This window comes from Nothobranchius furzeri, chromosome 17, assembly GCF_043380555.1.
Source record: "Nothobranchius furzeri strain GRZ-AD chromosome 17, NfurGRZ-RIMD1, whole genome shotgun sequence".
Taxonomy (NCBI): domain Eukaryota; kingdom Metazoa; phylum Chordata; class Actinopteri; order Cyprinodontiformes; family Nothobranchiidae; genus Nothobranchius; species Nothobranchius furzeri.
In genome coordinates, this window is record NC_091757.1 from 29,462,862 (window position 1) to 29,485,813 (window position 22,952).

The 22,952-nt window shown below is 41.5% G+C and overlaps 2 protein-coding genes across 3 annotated transcripts in view; one reads left to right on the forward strand and one right to left on the reverse strand.

Annotated features, from left to right (window-relative positions):
• The window catches only part of hk2 (hexokinase 2), a 112,109-nt gene extending 96,999 nt beyond the window's left edge, over positions 1-15,110 (forward strand). The window contains exons 14-18 of one of the 2 annotated variants that reach the window (XM_070546383.1): positions 1,963-2,062; positions 2,217-2,400; positions 6,121-6,276; positions 14,203-14,439; positions 14,523-15,110. In XM_070546383.1, coding sequence (XP_070402484.1) covers positions 1,963-2,062; positions 2,217-2,400; positions 6,121-6,276; positions 14,203-14,439; positions 14,523-14,667 — 822 coding nt within the window. In that variant the 3' untranslated portion in view covers positions 14,668-15,110. The other variant, XM_070546384.1, reaches the window with a different exon arrangement.
• The window catches only part of LOC139063708 (uncharacterized), a 499,759-nt gene that overhangs the window by 154,885 nt on the left and 321,922 nt on the right, over positions 1-22,952 (reverse strand). The gene's annotated exons all lie outside the window — the stretch shown is intronic.

Consider the following 22,952-nt stretch of genomic DNA (forward strand, 5'->3'; position numbering starts at 1 on the left):
ACCCCTTTGACCCCTCCCACGAGTAGTGAGCCATGGGATCATCAGTGAATATTAATTTCACTATGGTTTTATCGAAGGTTGTTTTCTGGGCATTTTATGTGTCAGGACTACCGGTAGTCCTTTTGCATCATGGTAGAAATTTCACATGAATTATTAATGTTCGATGATGATTTACATATTTGCATAACAAACGCTTGTGGAGCATCCCTCTTGTCTGAATTTGAGTCACTTTATGAATGAAGTGTCAGACCTGTGTGTTGCTCAGCCGACTTTGACGTCAGCTACATGTTTGTTCCGTTTTGAGTGAATATCTGAGGCTTGTGTCCCTCGCTGTGAACAGATTTAGACTTTGTCATATCACTAGGATTCATGCCAGGTTGTAATGAAGCACAAATACATTTTCCTACTCTTGTCTTTTTGTTCAGATTCTTTACCAGGTCTGGTTTTGAAATCTCTCCACTCACATTCACAGCTGGTAACATTTTTTACTTCTCGGTTCACGTCAGATTTGCTAAAAAAAAAAGTCCCATCACAGGTTGTGAAAAAACTTCTCAGGGAACTGAAGTTGGAAATGAAATTATGCTTTCAGATCCCTTGCTACTTTTTAGATTAGTGCTTAACTGCAGCCTTTTATTCAGTCTTCATTAGACAAGAAATCAGTTATTTCCTTTTGTAAAGACATGTAAAGTGTAATGATTTAAATTACATGTTATTTAATAAGCCATAAGGCGTAGGATTCCATAGTAAATATGAAATCGACCTTATGGATCTGTGAGGTTATTTTAAACCAGAAGATTGGAACATTTTAATGCAGGGATTAGATAACAGCTTCGTATTCACTCAGAGACAACAGAAGACAGAGAGTCAAGTTTAAAAGTAAAAAAAAATGTATTACTAAACAAATTAAATTAGACTAACTTTAAAAACTAAATGTATGGTGTAACTAAGGTGGATGAGACGGTGAATGGGGTGAGGTGTAATGTTGCTCAGAACCAGCAAATCTGAAGAAGCGATTAGTTCTGATGGGAACTGAAGGTGATGTCTTCGTGTTAAGCTTTGATTAGGAGATTCATAAACACATTCAACGCCATTTGCCGGTCTACATACCCTGAGCGGAAGTCCCCGTCTAGATCAGGAGGTGTAAAGGTCCAGCTTGACCTTTATGGAGCCAGAGCCTGTAGAAGGAGCCACGTCAGCCGACCACCAGTCTTGAGATACTCCCGGGTCACGACAATTTTGTTGGCATCTGGTGAGACCCACCTGGGTCATGATGGTTCAGCTTTTATTCTGAATGGAACCGTTGCAGCGGTCGGAACAGCAACAGATTTTGTCCAGCTTGTCGTTGGTTCTTTCGGTTGAAGAGGAAAGTTACGGATTGGCCACTCCGACACTTCTCTAGAACGCTTTGAACTGGCGTTAAGAGATGACGTGGGCATAGTTTTATACTTCGGATGTTTTGATTTATGGTCGAATGAAAATTTGACAGATTTTACCAAACACCACCAAAACCACGCCTCCGTCAGATCTGGCAGATTCTGATTGTATCAGTGAAAGCAATGTGTCATGTCTTTTAACGCTACGTGAGATCAGTCCTATTGGAACATTTAAAGTCATATTACTTTTATATTCTATAGGATTATAATTAATTAATATTTTTATTTCACAGATTGGTCACATCTTATTAATTGACTAACACTTTGCTTGATTAGCTTTATTAAAATAGAGTTCTTTAATTAATTAAAAGGAGAGAGTCCATTTTTCATTGTTTTGTTGAGCTGAAAAGAAGCAGTTTATAGCAAATGCATGAGACCTTGAGGCCATATCTCATGCAGACTAGTCCTGTGTCAGAGGAGAGGGGGAAACGGTCATTTCATTCCGTTACAAAAGATTTAAATATACACCCCCTGACTCCAGCTTTTATTTGCTTTGAAAAGCTGTAGTTTATTTGTTTTTTGTATTTAGGAGTTTGACCTGAACTTTGTGGCGGTAGTGAATGACACAGTGGGAACCATGATGACCTGCGGCTATGAGGACCCCAAATGTGAGGTTGGACTAATAGTAGGTAAGTCTGTCCCCAACCGTCATCCCTGCTTTTAAGCTCATTCTCAAATATTTAAATGTTTGAGCTAGGAGTCAGTAATGTATTAATTGAATAAGTATTTTAAGCTCCTGTATCATTTGGCGGTTCATGTAACACTTTGTTGTTTTCGACTCAGGAACAGGAACCAATGCCTGCTACATGGAGGAGATGCACAACGTTGAGCTGGTGGAGGGAAACGAGGGTCTCATGTGTGTCAACGTTGAGTGGGGAGCATTTGGTGACTTTGGAGAACTGGATGACTTTTGCACCCAGTTTGATCGTTCTGTCGACGACTGCTCTAATTACCCTGGGAAACAAAGGTATTTGTGGGGAATTGCAACTATAAAACATTTAAAAATGTTCTCCTGTATGTTGTGTTTCTTAAAGGTACAATGGCAAATTTGGAAAACAATTTTGCTTAAAACATTTTTACATGCCTCTCAACAACATTTTAACATGGTATAGCTGTACATATATTGTGGATATGAGATTCTCTCGCATTTGTCTAAAAACATTCGCCAATAACACGTTTTGGACTGAAAACAACTATTGGACCATCTGGTTGTTGGTCTCACCGAACCGCCATGCTTCCCCGGGTCCTTCACTCATAACACATTTGTGTGTTTAGCAACAGAACACCACTGGTGTGAGAGGTTTGCGGCTCAGTAATATCAGAGAAGGAGAAACAGCCAGCTGTTACCACTTCATCTTTAGGACAAACTGCCTTCCATCCATCCATTTTCAGCTGGTTATCCGGCGGCGGGTCGCGGGGGAAGCAGGGAAGCCCAGCCACTTGAGCAAACTCCTCCAGGGAAATTCTAAGGCATTTCCTGGCCAGCCAAGAGACACGGTCCCTCCAGCGTGTCCAGGGTCTTCCTTTAGGCCTTCTCTCAGTTGGACATGTCCAGAAAGCCTCACCAGGAAGGCGTCCAGGTGGCATCCTAACTAGATACCCGAGCCACCTCAACTAGCTCCTCTCGATGTGGAGGAGCAGCAGGTCTACTCTGAGCCCTGCTAACGTTCATGTTGCACAAGATGAAAACAATAAAGAATGGTGTTGGATCACAGATGTTCCACAAGGAACTACGAATATCCAGCTTATTTATGAATTCCAGATTTATCTATAGCTTTGTTGAGTTGTCCATATACTGTACAGAGTTTCTAGCTACAGGAAGCATTTTAATAGGATTAATTATTAAACGGCATTTAATATTTATGCTCTTGCTGGGTGAGTTGAGTTCAGCTTTTCCTCGGGGCTCCTGAGCAATTCAAATCAGTAACAGACATCTATAAAACTGATGCTCCCTCAAAAGACACCGTGGCAGCAGTATTACCCTGATTCGCCACCACACTGTGACCTTTGAAAATGGCATGGCAAGATAATTGTGGCGTTCGTGCCGCCAAGCTGCACAGTAAAATTACCACCATGGACATCACTCCTTCTAGCAACAAGGTGATGTTACAATTCTGTGTAGAATGTCCACCAAGCCCTGGCTGGCTCAATATTGAAAGTACAAGTAAACATGAGTACTTTTTGCTTTTGTAAACATTATCAGCTGTGATGGCTGTCTAGAGCCGTGCAGAGATCTGAGAGCTTCTGTCGTGTTCTGTGTCCCTCTGTCCCCAGCCTTCTGTTCTCCTCCAGGTTCTCCTCTTATGTCCCATTATTATTCCCAGCTCCCTCTGGCTTCCCTCTAGTTATTAGTTGTTGTTTTTTTTTTGCCCTTAGTCTTTAGGTTTAGTTATTCCGTGTTTTATAGGTTAATGTTTATCTTCCCTCCTGCTTAGTTCTTTTCCCATGTAGTTTATTGAATGCACCTGCCTTCCCTCCAGATCTTACTCACACCTAATTCCATGCTTTCGTTCTTTTTAAACACAGAAACAGTTTTGTTTACCTGTTTGTAGCTACAGTTTCGCCGACGGCTGCTGGCTTCTTCAGGCTGACGCTGATGGTGGCGCGTCACTTCCTTCTCCGTTTATCTGCAGGCAGCAGAGGACGTTGTCGCCCTCTACTGCCCGCTCTCCCCTCTCCGACGATGCAGTCCCGTGCGTGGTCCAGCGTGTAAACTCCGTCGTCCCTGTTCATGGTCCCACATCCACGTCTCCTTATCTCGATTGCTTCCTTGATCCATCTTTTGTATTTTTGTTGTTCTGTGGTTATGATCCGTGTGTTGTCCCAGTCCATTATATGGTTTTCTCTTAAGCAATGATCTGTTACGGCTGACTTTTTTATTGTACTTTCTGCTTCTTCTTTTGCTGCTCTTGTGTGTTTTCGATTTACCTCTTTCTCACACTCCTTTCTATGTTCTATTGTTCGTGTGTTGAGTTGGCGTCCGGTTTCTCCTATGTATGTTTTATTGCAGAGTTTGCATGGGATTTCGTAGATGACTCCACATTTAAGTCCAGCTGATATTTTGTCTTTTGGGTGCACTAATCTGTTTCTAACTGTTGTGTATGGTTTTGTTGGTGTGTTTGTGTTGTGTTTTTTCATTGTTGCTCTTATTTTTTCCGTTATGCCTCTGATGTATGGTAGGTTTATCACTGGTTTTGGTTCTTGTCTTTCTGGGTTTCTGTCTCTGACAGCTCTTTGATACTGCGACCATGCTTCTCTCATGGCTTCAAAGGATACAGTAAACATGTCTACTCCATTTACGCTCCAGTCTTCTGCAGTTTTGCCTGATACGAGTACGCTTGTTCAGCCATGGGTCAGGCTTGGATTTAGACGGTCTGGATTTTAATGGACCTGCAGTATCCATAGCAGCCAGACAGGACGAATTAAGAGGTAGAGAACCATCAACACCAGTAAATTCACAGGGAGCTGATTTCAATGCAAAAACAGTGGCAAAATCAGCAGCAGTAGAGGGAGTGATAACACGAGAGGAGCGAGCGTGGACACAGTTAATACGAGAAACAGAAGCCAAATCCAAATTAAACAAAACCGGTGAGTGATCAGAGAAAGTAGCAGGGAGAATGTCATAGTCACTAATTCTCAGCCCATGAGACAGAACCAGGTCCAGTGTGTGAGCACGCCCATGCATGGGCCCATTCACTTGTTGGGACAGGCTAAAAGAGTCAACAAGATCTAAAAAGTCCTTCATCATAGGTTTGTCAGGACACCAGACTTGAATATTTAAATCCCCCAGCAGGAGGAGGCAGTCATATTTACAGGAGACTTCAGCCAGAAACGCTGCAAATTCATCTAAAAAGTCCTTGTTATATTTTGGAGGACGGTAAATAAGTGCACACAGCAAGGGAGGGGAACGACCCAGTTCGAACGCACTTAGCTTAAAAGTTAATGGAGTTGATGAAGAGACAGTGTGGTTGCAGATAAGATCAGATTTAAATAAAGTCAACAGACCGCCGCCACGGCGCTGCGCTCTTGGGGTGTTAATGTAGGAGCAGCCAGGTGATAGAACTTCAGCGAGTGTGGAGGACTCACCCGGGGAGATCCATGATTCAGTGGCGCATAAAATGTCCAAGCTGTTATTATGGAAGAAGAGTTTCAAGATAAAAATTTTATTCCCAACCGATCTGGCACTGATCAGCGAGTCGGCGGCAGAGCCGGTGGTGGAGAAGCACCTGTCCCAGCGAATCTCGTTACGTGCCGTAAGTTGCCGGGGTTTACTTCCTGCTGACGCCGATGGTAAAATGAGGAGCAGGGATGTGATCTGGAGAAGTTTGCAGGAAAAACAGGAACCAGGCACCTTCTTGTAGCATCCGATGAACTCTGAAAGTGCCAGTCTTTCTGCACCTGGTGATAAAACAGGAAAAGAAATCTGTTGCCCTATCCATGGTGACTGACAATCTGCACCAAGAAATGATATCTGGTAGAAGAGTAATAAAATAATTTAGCTATGTTAATAAGAGAGAAGAACATCTCAGGCTTCAGATTTCTATCTTCAGACAGTTTCCCACTGGTTTACACCTTAATGCATGTGACCAAAACATAAAGTAGTACTGGATAGTGTTTTACAGTAAGATGTGAATTTGACCATCTCTTTGTTGTTCCACGTGATTAGTTTTCTTATCGTTCTTTGCAGGTATGAGAAGATGATCAGTGGCATGTACCTTGGAGAGATCGTCAGGAATGTTCTCATAGACTTCACTTCTAAGGGTTTGCTGTTCAGAGGCAAAATGTCTGAACGACTGAAGAGCCGGGGCATCTTTGAGACCAAGTTCCTGGCACAGATTGAAAGGTGAGCATTAAAAACAATCACACGTTTCACCCTGTCAGCCCAGCAGAGCTATCTGTGTAGGTAGAGAAGACGTGAGTCTCTGTAGACCACACATTAAACACAGCTGCTTCTGACTGACCTCTGTTCCACCGCTGTGGAAACTCAGTGAGTGTAACTTGTGGATTTGTCTGTAAAACAAGGATTTTTGAGGGGAGGTGATTTATGCTCATTCTCTCTACTGAGTGGTACGCTGGCTGCTTCAGCTCTTCTCTCATGAGGATAGTGTAAAGCAGTGGTCCGCAAATGATGGCCCGCGGGCCACGTCCGGCCCGCGAGCCCTCTCTTTGTGGCCCCCAAACCCGCGCGCACCCCCCACCCCCATCCCTGATGGCCGAATGGGAGGTGTAGGATAGATAGAGCTGAGGAAAATAATCAATGCATGAGATGCGGGCATAAACGATTCTGCATCATAGAAGAGTACCATAATCAACTATAGTGGAATGTGGTTTTGTTATTTTAACGGCGGCACCAGCATAGCATCCACATCTGTAAGAGTGGTGTTCTCCACATTTACCGGGTAGGAAACTTTGGTCCGCCTTAATGTGGTACTGCAGGGCTGAGCGCTGGAGTTAGAACCTAAGACAGGACCCTAACCGAATCAGCCCGATCGGTTCTGTTGGATTTGGGTCGTGAGCTATGTTAATTGAGCGGTTTGTCGCGCGGCGCGCTCCGCTCGCTCCATCAGCGAGAGAGGGGGGGGTGGGGTGGGGAGAAGATCGGAGGACGCTCCTCCAAACACGCGTTATTATTTTCATAATTTCATTATTGTTTCTCCTGGAAGCGCTCAGTCAGAGTGCTGTGATGTCGGGAGATCCGGTCTTGGGGAGGGAGCGGGGTCAGTGACGGCAGCTGCAGCGTGATCGTCTGTCTCTTTTATTTAGGGACACGGAGAAGTTAAAAGGAGAGATGAATAGAAGATGGAAGTTCTTGTTCTACTTTATTCTGCTGTTTCATGAAGATAAACTGATGTTAAATTCAGCTGAAAGAGAAACTGGGAGGAAGCTTTGGTTCATTTTTAAGTTACAGGAGATCTTGTTTCCTATCTGTTCCTCCAGAGACAGCATGGACATGAGGGTTACTTGGTGAGGGTCACACAGGACAGGTTAGTGCCGTCACACAGCCGAGCTGGAGGGGGACAGGTGTTGTCCTGCTTTATATTGCAAGCTTGTGTGTTATGTGCATTACAGCCAACGATCCAAACAGCAACAATAGCAGCAACCCCCCCATCCCTCCGGCCCTCTTGCTTCTGGGTCTTTTTTGTGTGTGGCCCTCCCACCATTATAATTGAGGACCCCTGGTGTTAAGGGTTGAGAATGCGTGTAACAGTACAGAAGCAGCAGCAGGGATAATTGCTGGATTCATCACAAACTGGAACAATGCTGTCAGAATTACTCAGGATAATTGTGCTCTTCTTCTAAGACTTTATGGAAAAAGTCAGGTTCATTCTAAATTAAGGATGCTGTTAGAAAAATAACCTAAAAAAACAAAATTATTTCTTTTACCTTTAAAAAAACCTCAATGCCATGTCCCAGTTGACTGAGAAAACATTCCCAGTGCTGCGCTCAGATATGATGGAGCTGTGGTTTATTAGCCTAGAAATCTAGACAGACAGGAGTTGAAGCTAAACGATTTAGCTCTGCAGGTCATTCTAGCCACGTTCCTTAGGAGCCTCAGCAGGTCTACCATTGGCCCGCTAAACTCCATGGGTTTTATGGGCCAATCAAAGAGCTCTATCGGTTTTGTGGGTGGGATGATGCAAGTGGAACGACAAAGCTGATGATATCTCATTTGAAATGACTTTGGCAGCAACTTTGGACTATTCAGACTTGGGCTTTTTTTGAGTCAAGAGCAGTTAGAGGTACTTAAGTCATTTATTTAGAAAAAGCACGTATTTGCATCTTCTTTGACAGTGTATAGTGGACTTCCTCATTGACTGACCCCCGTAACGGTGAAAATGTCACATTGTCCAATAATATGCAGACCAGAGGTGGAAAGAGTACTAAAATTTCCTACTTAAGTACGAGTACCAGTACTTTGATCATTTTTTACTCAAGAACAAGTAAAAGTACTTGCCTAAATTTTTACTCAAGTAAAATTAAAAAGTATCGTAAATAAAATGTGCTCAAATTTAAAGTTACTTAGTTACATTTTTGTCAGCGTAAAGATGGTTACATCAGTGCAACACCACAACACCGGTTCACAACACGCTCGTGCGTGCACGCACACACACACAAACACACACACACAGTTTGATGGAAGGATTTCTATCCAATCAGTGAGAACAGGACGTGCACATTGATTGGACGAGGTTTTTCTAGGATTGTACGTTTCGACTGTGATTAAAATTCTTCTTTATTTAAAAAAAAAAGATAATTTTTAGATGCCATCAGTTTGTGAGGTATCTCAACGTTCTCATGACAAAACTCTAACATGAGACTGTGCTCTAACCTGTCACATAACAAGCTAAATGAAAAACATTTCAGATGGACCGTATGACAGCTGCTAATGTTGGCCTTGCCCTACTTAACCTCTACATTACAGTTCCTTTATCCATGTCCATCCTAGAGCTCCTCTCTGACCTTCATGCTGATTTAGAGCAGCTGATTTTTAAAGTTAGCAGAGTTCAACCTTGGTAGTGGGTTCACTCACTCATTTAAAGATATCAGCCAGAGGCAAAATTTGTTTGAACAGCATGTGTAAATGTGTATTAAAACCTCAGATGAAAAAGGTTTTTGGATTTTGACGTCTGGAATCGTAAGAAAATCTGATGTTTGTGACCGGCGAGGGAAAAACAGAAACTAACTTCCAGTCTAAGCCCTGGGCAGCTGGTGACGCTTCACAAGGAGCTCTGCTGAAACAGCTGTAGTAAACAACGCCTGACTCCGGTGTTTCTGCATTAGCGTTATAGCAGAGAACAATGTGTCATCAATCAGATGTAGCTTCTGAAGCCTCTGCTAGTCGGTGAGATTTGTTTTTTCTCTGGGATACGGCGACGAGAATGGATATTGGATTACCAGAGAAGTTCAACCAAACTCAGACCCTGCCAGCTGGATATCACTACCAGAGGTGCAGACATGTTTTAGACCATTTAACTCCGAAGACTGCGGCCCGATTTGGACATAGAGGAGGATTCTGTTCATCTTCAGAACCAAAATTGGTACAGTTTGTTTACTTTTCTTAAATATTTAATTTCTGTGCTCCACCGGGAGCTCTAAGCTGACAAGTTTTCAGCTGGTCTTAGCTCCATCATGTGTCCCAATATAGTTCAGTAATCTACAGTTTTACTGCTGTGTGTATTTATTGATATAACTGGAAAATATTTAACCGACAGTTTACCAGAATAAATCTTCCTGATGCTGGAGTAACTCCTTAGCTCAACTCGTTGTTTGCACTAATCCAGGATGTCATGGAGGTTCTAATGTTGAAATATAGAGATCATCTTTTAGATTATATCTGTGTGTCTGTGTGTGTGTGTGTGTGTGTGTGTGTGTGTGTGTGTGTGTGTGTGTGTGTGTGTGTGTGTGTGTGTGTGTGTGTGTGTGTGTGTGTGTGTGTGTGTGTGTCGTAGCTTTCCCAAAGGACTTGTTCTTTCCTTACCGGAGCTAACACGCAGTGGCAGCTGGTGAAAAATATTTTTGGTGGGGCTGTGCTATTTTTTATTTTTAAACAAACTTGTGCTTTCTGAGCTTTGTGCACAACTTCACTATTTCCTGAATTAAGCACAGCTCTTTTATTTCCTGTCTTACATCATTGGACAAACTGATTAATCCAGGTGTGTCTGACTATTGGCACACTGCCTTGCGGACCAAGGTTGAAAAATACTGCATTAAATTGCACATAAAATAACATGACCATAAATGGTAAATAGGCAATGCAAGAGGCAAGTAATAAAAACATTTTGTTTAATTTCAACATTTGAGTGAACACGAAAAATTATGAGCAGGTCACTGTTACAGTAATGGTAGTAAACACTACTTAGACAAAATGCCAGAAATTTACACTGTTAGGACTTATGGAAAGTGGAAACACTTTCATAGGAAATAATGTCATCAGTATCCTCTTACAGATGTCATATTTCCCACTTCCCAAGCTGGGAAATTTGTTTGCTGCAGCAGAAGTGTAACAAGTAAAATGGAATCAGCTTGATGTATGTACAAATTTACTTGAAATACACATTTACATGATTAAATATGTATAATAGGTATGTGTGTTGAAATTAGTTTTTACAGTTATTGCACATTAAACATGTTATTAAACAAATGTCCCGGTTTGTGGGACAACCAAGGATTTCTGATTCTGATTGTCTTGTTTACAGAAATGTAATGTACAGCTTACCTCTGCACCCAGCTGCTGTTGTTCTCCCTGGCCAAACGTCCTCCGTTTCTTTGTTGGCTGCTGCACTGATGCGCTGCATTCCTCAGTCAGAGAATGAATGGAGTCCCCAATGAGACACAAGTTCCACATCCACCTTCTGTGGATCCCAGCCGTTTTGAATAACAAACACAGAAAGCAAAATAACGCATTAGCGTGATTGCATCCAGCTAGCCACTGCTTCCTGGTGTACCAATTTTGGGAGAAGCGTCGTGTGTACAGTTTAGCCTTCTCCTTCTCCTTCTCCTGCTGGCTTATCTTTACGTCGGGCTGATCTGGTCCAAGCTCTTTGACATTAAGTTTTTCCACCATAGATCTCCTCTCGAACGGATACTGGAGGAGACCGAACTGAATTCAGTGGCTGCTGAGATCCGGTATCCATGTTGTAGGCGCACTGTCTACGTCTGCGTCACGACCGTCAAAACGTGCTGGAGTCGAGACTCTCCGAGTTCTACCGAACATCAACGAAAGCCTTGGCGGTAGCTCTATCGCCCATCATGCTTCTGAAATGTTCTGAAACAACGTTGACGCTGATTGGATACATTCCCATTCCTACCCTTTGATTTTCTTGTCAGCAATTGGACAACTGGTCCCGTCTTGTTTGGGCGATTGAAAAACAGCACACAGCCTCCACCGCTCGCCAGAGACCGGCAGAGATCGGCAGAGACCGGCAGAGACCAATATAGATATATATACATATATGATTTATTTTTGTTACAAAACACACAATTAACTTAGAATATGTGATTATTGTTAATTTTATTCATTAATTTTTTAAAATAAAAATTAAAAACACAGGGGAAACTGGGAGGGCGGCGCCCTATCGCCCTCTACTGGCCAGCCGCCACTGCTAACACGGTTAGCAGTTTTGCTGCAGTCATGCTAACGGGACTCGTCTAGAGTGCGGTTCTAGATGGATTTATAGATGTAGGTTATTATTTTAGATCAGACCTGTTATTTAAAAATGCGTGTAGGACACAGACACATGGCTCAGACCTTTTGCTGCAGCTGTAAACGCAGTTTTACGTAATAATTAGAGCATGAAAGTAAACAAATAACAGTGATTCTCAATACTTGCATCAGCAGCTACCTTGTTTTACTTGCTGGAGTGACGTAAGCGAAACACAGTTCTTCACTGTCTGGAAGAGAGGATTTGGATTTTCTTTAATGATTTATGACAAAAGTCCTTAACAAAATAAAAAACTGAACCCAGTACATGTTTATATAGATGGTAAAATGTAGTTATATTTCATTTCTACAATTTTAATGCCGAGCCAATACCTTTAACCCTTCACCACTGAAATCAGTTTTTTCATTCCAATCCTCCTAAATAACCCTCCAATATATATTTTTTTCTATTATACATACACACTTTTTAATTATCATTTTCACATGACTGTTACCAGGCTCTCTTGTTCTGGTTCTCATGATAATTCCGTTTCTTCCAGTAAGTTATCTTGTGCTTACTTCATCTGTATAATGTCTTTTTACTTTTGGTGAATTGTACTGAGTCCAGAATAAAGGCTACTTGTCTGTACAAGATACAAACAAGTATTATGTTTTGGAAATATATGAAATGTATTTAGGCTGCTAATTTATCTCAAATACTAATAACTACCATATTTTCCGGACTATAAATCGCACTTTTTTACATAGTCTGGCCAGTCCTGCTACTTATACTCCGGAGCGACTTATATAACAAAATATGTAGGCTACACTGCGCTGCTGCAGGCCGACTCTGACCCAAGAATGAGTTCCCCTGTCCCGCTGGGAGGGTTTCAAACACCGCCATCCTCTACTGGAGACCGTGGCGCACTGCTGCGAGCCGACTCCGACCCAACAATGAGTTCCCCTGTCCCTCTGGGAGGGTTTCAAACACCACCATCACCTGCTGCAGCCTGTGGCGGGGTGCTGAGGGCCGGCTCCAGCCCAGGAATGAGCTCTCCTCGCCCGCCGGGAGGGTTTGAAACATCACCATCCTCTGCTGGAGACCGTGGCGCGCTACTGCTCCCGCGTTGTTCATTCTGTTATCGTTACCGGTGCTTGTCTTGCAATGTGAAATGCTTGGTCTCAGATTTTGTAAGAAAAATAATAAAATGTCCCCCCAAAATACGACTTAAATATGTTTTTTTCTTCTTCATTATACATTTAATGGCTGGTGCGACTCAGGAGCGACTTATAGTCCGGAAAATACGGTACTGAAAACTTGCTCAAAGCAAAATATATTTTCATGACGGAAATAAATTATAAACTTACCGATTTAATACTTTTTTAATCAAGGTACTTGTCACAAAAAAGCTCCGCAAACCTCCACCTAAACTTCGTGTGAGCTTCAGGTCGATGGGTGTTCCACAGTTAGCTCTGGTTGGGTTGAAGCTAGGGATTAATAACAAGTACCCCAATCAGATCTACCAGCCCTTGGGCCATTTGCAAGCACGACCCTCAGAGATTCAAGGAACAGGACAGTTCTGAGATGTCACAAGTACAGAACACTCCATCAGGTCCTAACTGGGTCATGGAGATGCCAGCTGGAGCTCAGAGAAGAGCAGCATCTCTTACAGCAGATGATCAACAGTCTGTGACGGCACACAGACAGCAAGTGAGGGCAGTGAACCCATAGAAACACAAACAGGAGCACCGGTCTGATGGATTCGATTTTTATTCACACTTGACAGGTTTTTGATGGCATGTGTGACCAAAATGGTCACACTCTGGAGCCCTGTGGGCATGTGTCAGTTAGCAAATGAGAACTCATCAGCCTGATCTGCTCCTGCACAGGAAACTAGCAACTTATGATGGCAAAGTTGTTCACTCTCTTTCTCTCTGCACACCTTGACCTTGCTGTTCTTTTCTTGCCTCTTTTCCTGCTCTTGCAGACTTGAACTGAAATTACCCTGAATTGTTCTTGTAATGGTCATATTTAAGTGCATTTCAAACCTTGGTACTAAAAACTCAAATGTCAAACAGCTTCCTTTTTCTGAATGCTTTAAAAGTTAGGGACATTTGTAGTGGAACTCTAGAAGTAAACAAACATCCTCCACTATATTTTCTCTCGCTCGTCTCTGATGTTATCCCTCCTCTGCTTCTAAACATCTAACACTGTAAACATTTTCTCTCTGTAAAAAAAAGTGTTGTTTGAAAACTTTTATTCCCTTTATGCAGTTAGAAGTGACTGCAGATTCTTTTTTACATGTTGAAGAGGTTCATGTGAGTGAACTTTCCTGTGAACATCCCTGCACTTTTGGAAATGGATTTAATATATTTTTTACTCTGATTTAAGTTGGAAAAATCCCCCAAAATGATTTTCATTATTATTTTCAGAGATTTTTAGCTGTTCAGCCTTTGCACAAAATATTTTTTCCACGTTTCAAAGCCTAAAACAGCAGAATGACTGCACACCATCAGCGGTTTCACCAGATGTTGAAGCTGAGATTTGAGACTAGCAGACATCTAACGTTAAACTGCCAGATTATGGATGTACATTAATCCTGTTGATGTGATTCTCTGACCCCGAAGCGACCGTCTGGCCATGCGTCAGGTCCGCTCCATCCTGCAGCACCTGGGCTTGACGGGCTCCACCTGCGACGACAGCGTTCTGGTGAAGGAGGTGTGCAGCGTTGTGGCCAGACGCGCAGCTCAGCTCTGTGGTGCGGGTTTAGCTGCTGTGGTTGACAGGATGCGACAGAACCGGAACCAAAATCAGCTCGACATCACCGTGGGAGTGGATGGTACCCTCTATAAGACGCACCCTCAGTAAGGAACATTTGCTTCGTTCTTTTTTATTTGAGGGGATTTCTTAAGTAACTTGTTTTTTCTCTGTTTTTCTTATCCTAAAGTTTTTCCAGCATCATGCAAGAGACGCTGCAGGATTTGGCCCCCCAGTGTCGGGTGACGTTCCTCAAGTCAGAGGATGGAAGTGGGAAGGGAGCGGCGCTGATCACAGCTGTGGCCTGCAGGGGGAACAACCAAGGGCAGCACTGAGCCTCCTAAACACAAGCAGAGTTACTGTGAGGGATTTTCTGTATGAATAGTTTCTGATGCACACTAATCAGGGCTTATTCTACTGCCCTGCAGCATTTTAACAATGTCTTATTTCTATAGGTTTTTTTAGTCGCCAGCAGGCCAGGTCACATATGTTTTTATATCATCTTTTATTATTAAACTGGATTGTAATGTTTCCAGATGTTTAATTTAAATGAAAACATTTGCTCTCAGTCAAGTTTAAGAATAGAGGTGTAAAATCAAAGTGCCTCAGAAGAAATTAAAAGTAGTGATGGGCATAGATTAATTTTTTAATTTAGATTAATCTCACTGTAATCTTGGAATTAATCTAGATTAATCTAGATTAAAATGGCTCATTCAAATTCTGCCAAAGGCATATGTGTGTGCTACCTAGATAATGAATAAAAGCAAGTCTTTGAGAATGGAGGCGTATTTCTTGTTTCAGTAATGCATCACAGACTGATAAAGCAGTTTTACTATGATAACTGATGATGAAAATAAATAATGATCAATAAGTATTTGTGTTTAATAGCTGTTTATTCAGTTCAACAAATTCTGCACTGTAGGTCTACAGAATAGGTCATGATTAACTATTTACAGTCAGTAGCATTTGGTCAATCAGTCCAAGCTCTATTTCTCCTTCTTCCACCAGTCACTCAAGCAGACCAGCTTGTTCACATTGTCTGGTGACAAACTAGATCTTCTCTTCTGCACAATATGGCCTGCTAAAGAAAAAAGTATATAGATATATATGTACACACACACAAACTATCTGGCCTGGGGAGGGGGTTAAATTTCTGGGGTGCCCTTCCAATGCCCCCCTTTAGTTTGCATGTAGGATCGCCTCTGGTGAATAGGAGAGAGCTGGAAATGATGCCACAGCTCACCTGTATGAGCAGAAGCCAACTGTTGCTGTTGTTGTCTCTGAAAACGGCAAGGGGAGTTATCCTAGCTCAACTTTTCTAAACAACTATAAAAATTTGAGTAAAACGTTTATTATTACAGGTGAATTTGAGTCGTTGCCACATGAAGAACGACCTGTAGAAACAATGTATCACTTTATCACAATAAACAGCAGCTAAAAGAGCTAAGCTTGGTTGGAAACCTCACCTGTCTGAGAAAGTCTTGTCTCGGTTTTCTCACATCCTAGCGCTGCTTCGGCCGCGGACGGTGAAGTGTGGCCCGGGGAAAGCCCGGCTGGAAATGTCGGAGGTAAACAAAACAAAATAAAAAGAATGAAAGTCGGACTTATGGATTAAACTCTGGTGAAAGTACATAAATTATTTACTTGTCCCGCGCGATGAGAAGGGAGAAGCACTGCTGGTGGCGAAGGTGCGACTGTTCGGCTGCATGGGGAACATTAAACTCCGCGAGCCTGGCGTCCGTCCATACCATCGGTCCATACCGTATATTATGTCGATAGTCCATACGTACGATGATCCGCGCCGAGTATACATCCGCGCCAACCAGGCATCCATCCGCGCAATGTGAAAGTCATAATAGTTTACTTAGTATAGACCCAGATCCCAACCCAACTTTGAGAATAGATTAACGGCGTCATTTTTTTAATCGCGCGATACGAGTCTGGCTTCGCCGCAGCGCGTTAACGCCGATAACGGCCCACCCCTAATTAAAAGTTAAACAAATCTGATAATTGGTGTGATATTTTATTTGGAATTGTGTTGCACCTTTTTCTTCAGGTGGAAAAATGATTTCACATCAAACCAATAGAAATTTTAAGTAACGCTTCCTTTTACAGCCCCCTAATTACTAAGTACTTACATGGTAATTACATAGTAAGTTAGAGTGTATTATTGTGTAACTAACGTGTATAATTGGAATAAAGTGTAGTTATTGTGTAAAGCAGTATTTACTGGGAATGATTAAAAATAAAAACGAATTGAACCTGAGTTACATGGTAATAACTGTTAAAGAACTCAGAAACAACAATACATCTTAATTTACTATATAATTACCATGTAAGTACTTAGTAATTAAGTGACTGTAAAAGAAGTGTTACCAAATTTTAATTGAAAGGTTTTTAAACTACGTTCCCCAGATTTCTGTAAGTCTTCAGCATATGTGTTTTATGTATTTACATGAACTGTGAATCCTGTCTGAAATGAGCTGTGGGGTTCTGTTCAGGACTAAACCGGAGGCTGTGTGGAGTCAAATAACCTTAATGAGTGAGAAATCACACGGGTCCAAAGTCTGCTAACTGGAAGGCAAAACAAGATAATGAAGGCATAGCGGAGGAGCAGAGGGCGGTGATTAGAAACATTTGTAGCTTAGAGGTAGCAGAAAAGTAGAAAAGGGAAATCTGCTGTTGCAGGACTGGACCTGAGGGCTTTCATTTAGATTTCCTTTTGCTAAATATCTGAACATGTAAATGCTGCGGTTACCACACGGGATTATACTTGGATATCAGGTTCATGGTATGTGAAGAGTTTTTGTGTCAGCAGCCATATTTTATCTGTAAAGTTTCCCTGGTGAGGGCCAGCTCACCGAACAGCAGGTGTTAAGCGGGATGTTATTTATCGGTTCAGTATCTTCAGGCCTTAAAAAGAAAATCATCTGAGTTTTCTTCTTCTCAGATAAAATCAAAAAAACCTTCAAATATCCCCAAACCTGACCTACAGATATCAAACTTTGACATCAACGCTTTAACCCGTTATCTTTTACACATCTGTATTCAATCAGATATGGATTATTTAAAGCGAAGCTGAGGATTTGTTTTCCCCACATACAAAAAACAATCTGGTTCTGATGGTCTGACTCATGCTGTGGTTGTATTGTGGTTCATGTGTTTTTTTCGCCATTGCGAATTGGTGAAATATTTAAAACATTCACTAATTAATGACACAGGTGAGGCGTTTCTTGTGAGAGCTTGTTGCCTTCCTTACAGCAGCACTGTGACTGTGTGTAAATAAAAATAAATGCCCTTTACCATCTACTGACTGTGTGGTTTCTCCTGCTGGATGGAGCAGGTTGACAAATGTTTTTCGAGGGTTCTAGAATTCTAAACACGGGTACCACCGGTCCCTCCGATCATCATCACCACCAGCAGGCAACGAGGGTTAAGTGTTTTGCCCAAAGGCACGATGACTGCCACAGACTGCATCAGAAACTTCAATCAATCCATTTGCAGTGGTCTCTAATAGGAATAAATGTCTTGCACAACAGGTGGCAAGATCTTCCTGATATTTGGCTATGATTGACTTAATAGCAATGCAATTGATTCTAACACTAACTCATTTTGCTCTGAAACATTTATATTTAATTTCTACAAACAACACAAGCCTGGAGGAGTTCTGCTGTGCGGCTAGCTTCCTACTAGCCAAAACGTTCTCTGCTGTTTCCTGGACGCTAAACCAACAACAGCCTTCCTCGTCGTGAGTTGAGATGGGTGAGTCCTTGAATGTTCAGTGACAGTGTGATGTAGATCTGTCAGGATTTTCTAATCCTAGAATCTATTTTTTTTACCAGAAGCTAATGCAGGAGCTAGGTGTAGGAGACTATTTTCATGCTCAGCCTGTATGAGAGTTATAATCAGAAATAAGCCTGCCGTTCCCAGCAACTGTCATCTGTGCATTGGCATACTAGGCAGTCTAATTAGTGTTGATCTACGTGTTCTTCATCGAACTCGCTCTCACTATTCAGACCTGGATAATGAGCCTTTGGTCCTCTCAGTGGCACTTGCCACACAAGCAGGATGGCTGTGTAAATGAATGAAATGCTTCTCGTGTAAATGTGGACAAAAACCACTGATGCGCTGCTGAACACAAAGCCAGATGGAATGTTGACAATTTTTGGCATTCTGTGAGCATCCTTTTGAAAGCACCAGAATTAATTAGTGCTCCATGCTTTCAACGTGTCGTGGTGATGGAGCCCAAAGGCCACAGCGTCCACGGATGACTAATGAAACACAGAGCCTCGTAATAGGAGGATCTTTGCTGACATCATTTTTCATCTTTGTGCGAGTGGCTGGGTGGCAAAAACAAACACAAAATGGCTTAGTATCAATAGGGTAAATGTTTAAGAGAGTTTGCGGGAAGAATCCCTGATATATGAACACTTTACCATCTAAAAACAGGAGGAGGTTTAGAGTGAAGCTCAAAATCTGTATTGAAGACAAAATTAAAGTTAACAAACGTCTTGAGGCCTACGATTACTTTTGTTTTAAGGAAAGGTTAGCCGATCTCTTTTGAAAACAGAAAGCCGCGGCCTTGCTCATGGACGTAGTTTTGACTTTAAAAGTGGGGGGGAGGACACAATCGGCATAAGGACCGGGCGTATCTTTACAGTAAATATACAAAAATATGTATAAAACTGCAGTCTAGAGAACTGTCAAGTACACAGGAGGCAGTACCGACCAATCACACATTAACGAGTATCAGCAGAGCCAATAGATGAGCTTATGGATGGTTCTAATGGGTTCAACACATGCGATTGTTTTCTGCTTGGTCTTCGTGCTCAACCAGTGTCTATTTAATATAGCTTAATATTGTTTTTGGATGGTAAAAAGTACAGGGGGCTAAAATTGACTTGGGGAAAAAGTGTGTGTGTGGGGGGGGATATGTCCCCACCTGACTCCCCCAGAACTTCCTACATAGTCGTGCTAATAACAGCAGTCAGCCCCGACGAGCAGAGCCACAGCGTAATTTACATCAGGTGTGGGTGATGACCAAAGAAAACATAAATCTTCACAGCGACTGTTATGAATTCATCTGTGTACTTATTTATTTCTTTATTATAATGATTGCAGATTGAGACACCTGAATCAGATTTAAAAATGCACGAAGATGATTGTTTTTAAAAACATTTTCTCTAATTAACAAAAACTTTGTCACAAAGATTTACCATGAACTAAATGAGCCAATATCTAACCTTCCATTTTTATCCAAAGTCCTTGAGAAAATAGTGGCCAACCAAGTATGTGAGCATTTAAACACTAATGATCTGTTTGAGGAATTTCAGTCTTTTTTTAGAGAGTATCACAACTGCATTAGTGAGAGTTACAAATGATATTCTCATAGCCTCAGATAAGAATCTTGTCTCTGTTCTAGTCTTGTTAGATCTCAATGCTGCCTTTGACACAGTTGATCACAATGTTCTTTTAGAAAGGCTTGAATATGTTGTAGGGATCAAAGGAACAGCGTTTGACTGGTTTAAATCCTACCTGTCTGACAGATTTCATTTTGTAAATGTACATGACAAATCTTTTTCATACTCAGTTACTTGTGGAGTGCCACAGGGTTCAGTGCTTGGACCAATTCTTTTTACTATAAATATGCTCCTAATTGGTAAAATCATTAAACAGCATGGGATAAACTTCCACTGTTACGCCAGGATCTCATCAGCTGTGAAGTGCCGTAAATTGGATCTGTCATGAAATTTGCACGCTACCTGATACTTATCTGTTCACATTAGGCGAGATTTTTCGACAAGTACTTCTGCTCACTCCTACTGCCCCCCCACCCCCACCCACACACACACTCACACACCTGTGCCCTTGGTGTGCGTGTGTAATTAGTTTCCCCTGCTTGTTGAAATCAGAAACGGCGCTGAACCTGCTGCTGTTTTGTAGACCCGCCCTGTTGACCAGTTCCTTTCTAAATGGGTAAGTAAATAACCTAGTGTTTGTGGCTGTCGCTAAATGCTTGCTTTGTATGAGGATTGCTGTAAAGACTCTTGACACTTGTCAGTGACTTGATGCTACCTGCTGGGTTCCTTATATAGGAGACTTTTTTCTGATTGGCTTAATGAACTGACCTGAATTGGAATGTTTATTATGTGAAGGGCCTTGAGACGACTCTTGTCGTGATTTGGCGCTATATAAATAAACTTGAATTGAATTGAACTGAATTGTATTTACCTTTGAATTAAATGTATTTTTTTGTATTCACATTTATTAAATCCATCCAAGGCTAGGCTTAAAACATTTTAATTTGATATGACCTATGGTTAAAATCTGATGTTCCAGATCTGGACAAGTGGGGGAGTAGAGGGAGGTGGTGTATAGTTGGTATGACAACTCTCCCTTGCCCTGCCTCCAACATGCCTCCATCTAAAAGGCTAGGTTATCCAGAGTTATCTCTGTAGTTATGCTGCTATAGGCTTAGACTGCTGGAGGAGATACAGACCACTTTCCACACTCGACTTTCTTCTACAATCTGCTCTTTAACTGTATTATTTCCTGCTATTTCAACTGTTACCTTTATTTTTTTCTTTAAGTGTTTTCCCCACAGAAGAAGCTACAACGATGTTCTGCTGAGCTGTGGTGCCCTCATCGGCTTGAACACAGTTGCTAAACACTGAGAGTGGTGGGTGGTGAAGTTTGGTTTACCAAAATGTCTCACATTACCTCTTGCTTCTGAGTACTTAGATTGTTTTAGGTGTGTTTTGATTGCTTGTACATTTTGTAAAGGAGAACAGTCCTTTGTCTTTATGTCTGCTTTATCTTAAATTTATCTTGTATATTTTATCTTATCCGTTGTTCTTTGGTGTGAAGCTAACTATGCGTCTGTTGCTGCTCTTGGCCAGATCAAAAACATGATATGGAGATGACTTGATGATGCCACAATGTTACACCTGTTAATTAAACTAAATTAATCACATTTTAATCATTCAGGAAAATGTGCTCTCAAAGCAATTTCTCCTATTAAAAATAATGAGGCAAAGAATCAAACATTAGACATGGATATTTTTACTGTAAACTATTTCTTAAAACATAAATTTTAATTATTCAAATGTCACTGTGTGTTATGAAACAAGACCCAAATCAACTAAAATGTATAACTGCAAATAGAAAATACCTGCAAAGCGTTCCTGAGCTTTAAATGGTCTCTTTCTAGTTGAATTACTGAAATAAATTAACTTTTGCACGAATCGATATTCAAAATTTTCCAGTTTCACTTGTTTGTATAATCGGGTGTTTTTAGCATTTCTATTTCTCATGATGTAGTAAAAGCATATCTATAAATAAAAATCTCTAAAAAATTAGACTAGAACAGGCACAGATGTTATCCAGGACTTAAGTTTACTAACTTTTAACACCAGAGAGTGTTACAGCGGGACCAAAGAAATGATCAGGAACACTAACTGGCTCCAATTTGATGACTGAAGGATGATAGGAAGATGATCTGATGCCTGAGCGGTGAACAGGTTCCTTACATGGGAAGTCCCACTGTCACGTCACCAAGGGGATGGCTGCAGCAGCGAATGTGGTGTGATCTCTGGCTTGATCACATCTTTCTTGTTCCTTGCTGCCCCGATGCGCTTGGAAGTAAACATCTGCCCCTTTAGCTCCCGATCAGCTGATGACAGCTTCAACACACCTCGTCACTGAATTATGGTAACTCGCAGATGAGTTTCCTTCTCCTTCCCAATGGAAAGTAGTGCAAAGCAAAAGTTTAAGAAGACAAAAACAAGCACTAACAGACACTCAAGGCCCTTCAGTGCAGATTCAAGTCTGTTTGAAAGTGCTTGCAGTTGCTTTATTGTTTTAACTGTGATGATTAAGGCTTTCAGAGGATGAAAATCCCTCATTTGAAATCTCTGAAAATTAGAATATTGTGAAAAGGTTCAATATTCTGATCTCTAATCAGCTAATTAATCCAGAACACCTGCAGAGGGTCCCTAAGCCTTTAGATGGTCTCTCAGTCTGAGCTGAATTACAGAAAAATTGACTTTTGCTCCAGATTCTAATTGGTCTGGTTTCACCTAGAATGCAGCAGTGGAGTGTTTAGGACAACACTCGACAAAGCAAGTTACATTTCTAACATTTTAGATAAAAAGATTCAGAAACCGTTTCTTTCTTTTGCTCAGAGCTCAACACAGCCCGATTTAAGCAGAATCTCTTCTACCGTGTTATTCACCATGCTATTCATACATTTATAAGTCTCCAACTAAATATTTAGCTTGTAAAATATATATGTACCTCTAAATTAAATAATTATTTTACAAACTAAATATTTAGTTGGGAACTTTAACATTTAGAACTATAAATAACACGGTAAAAATCTGATTCTGAAGAATGAACTCATTTTTTTCTATTATAATGCACTAAAAACACAAAATGTTGCGGTTAAGTTATGACTGTTTGACTTTACAACTGGCACCCCATAGTGAAGCAGAAGAAAGGAAGTAACGCAGTGGCAAAGGTGCTCCTGTCCAACACGTTCTCAAACCCGAAGCGTCGAACAAAGACGATGGATGACCAAGCATTTAGTTGTTTGGGGCTTCCAATGTGTCGGGAGGCGATG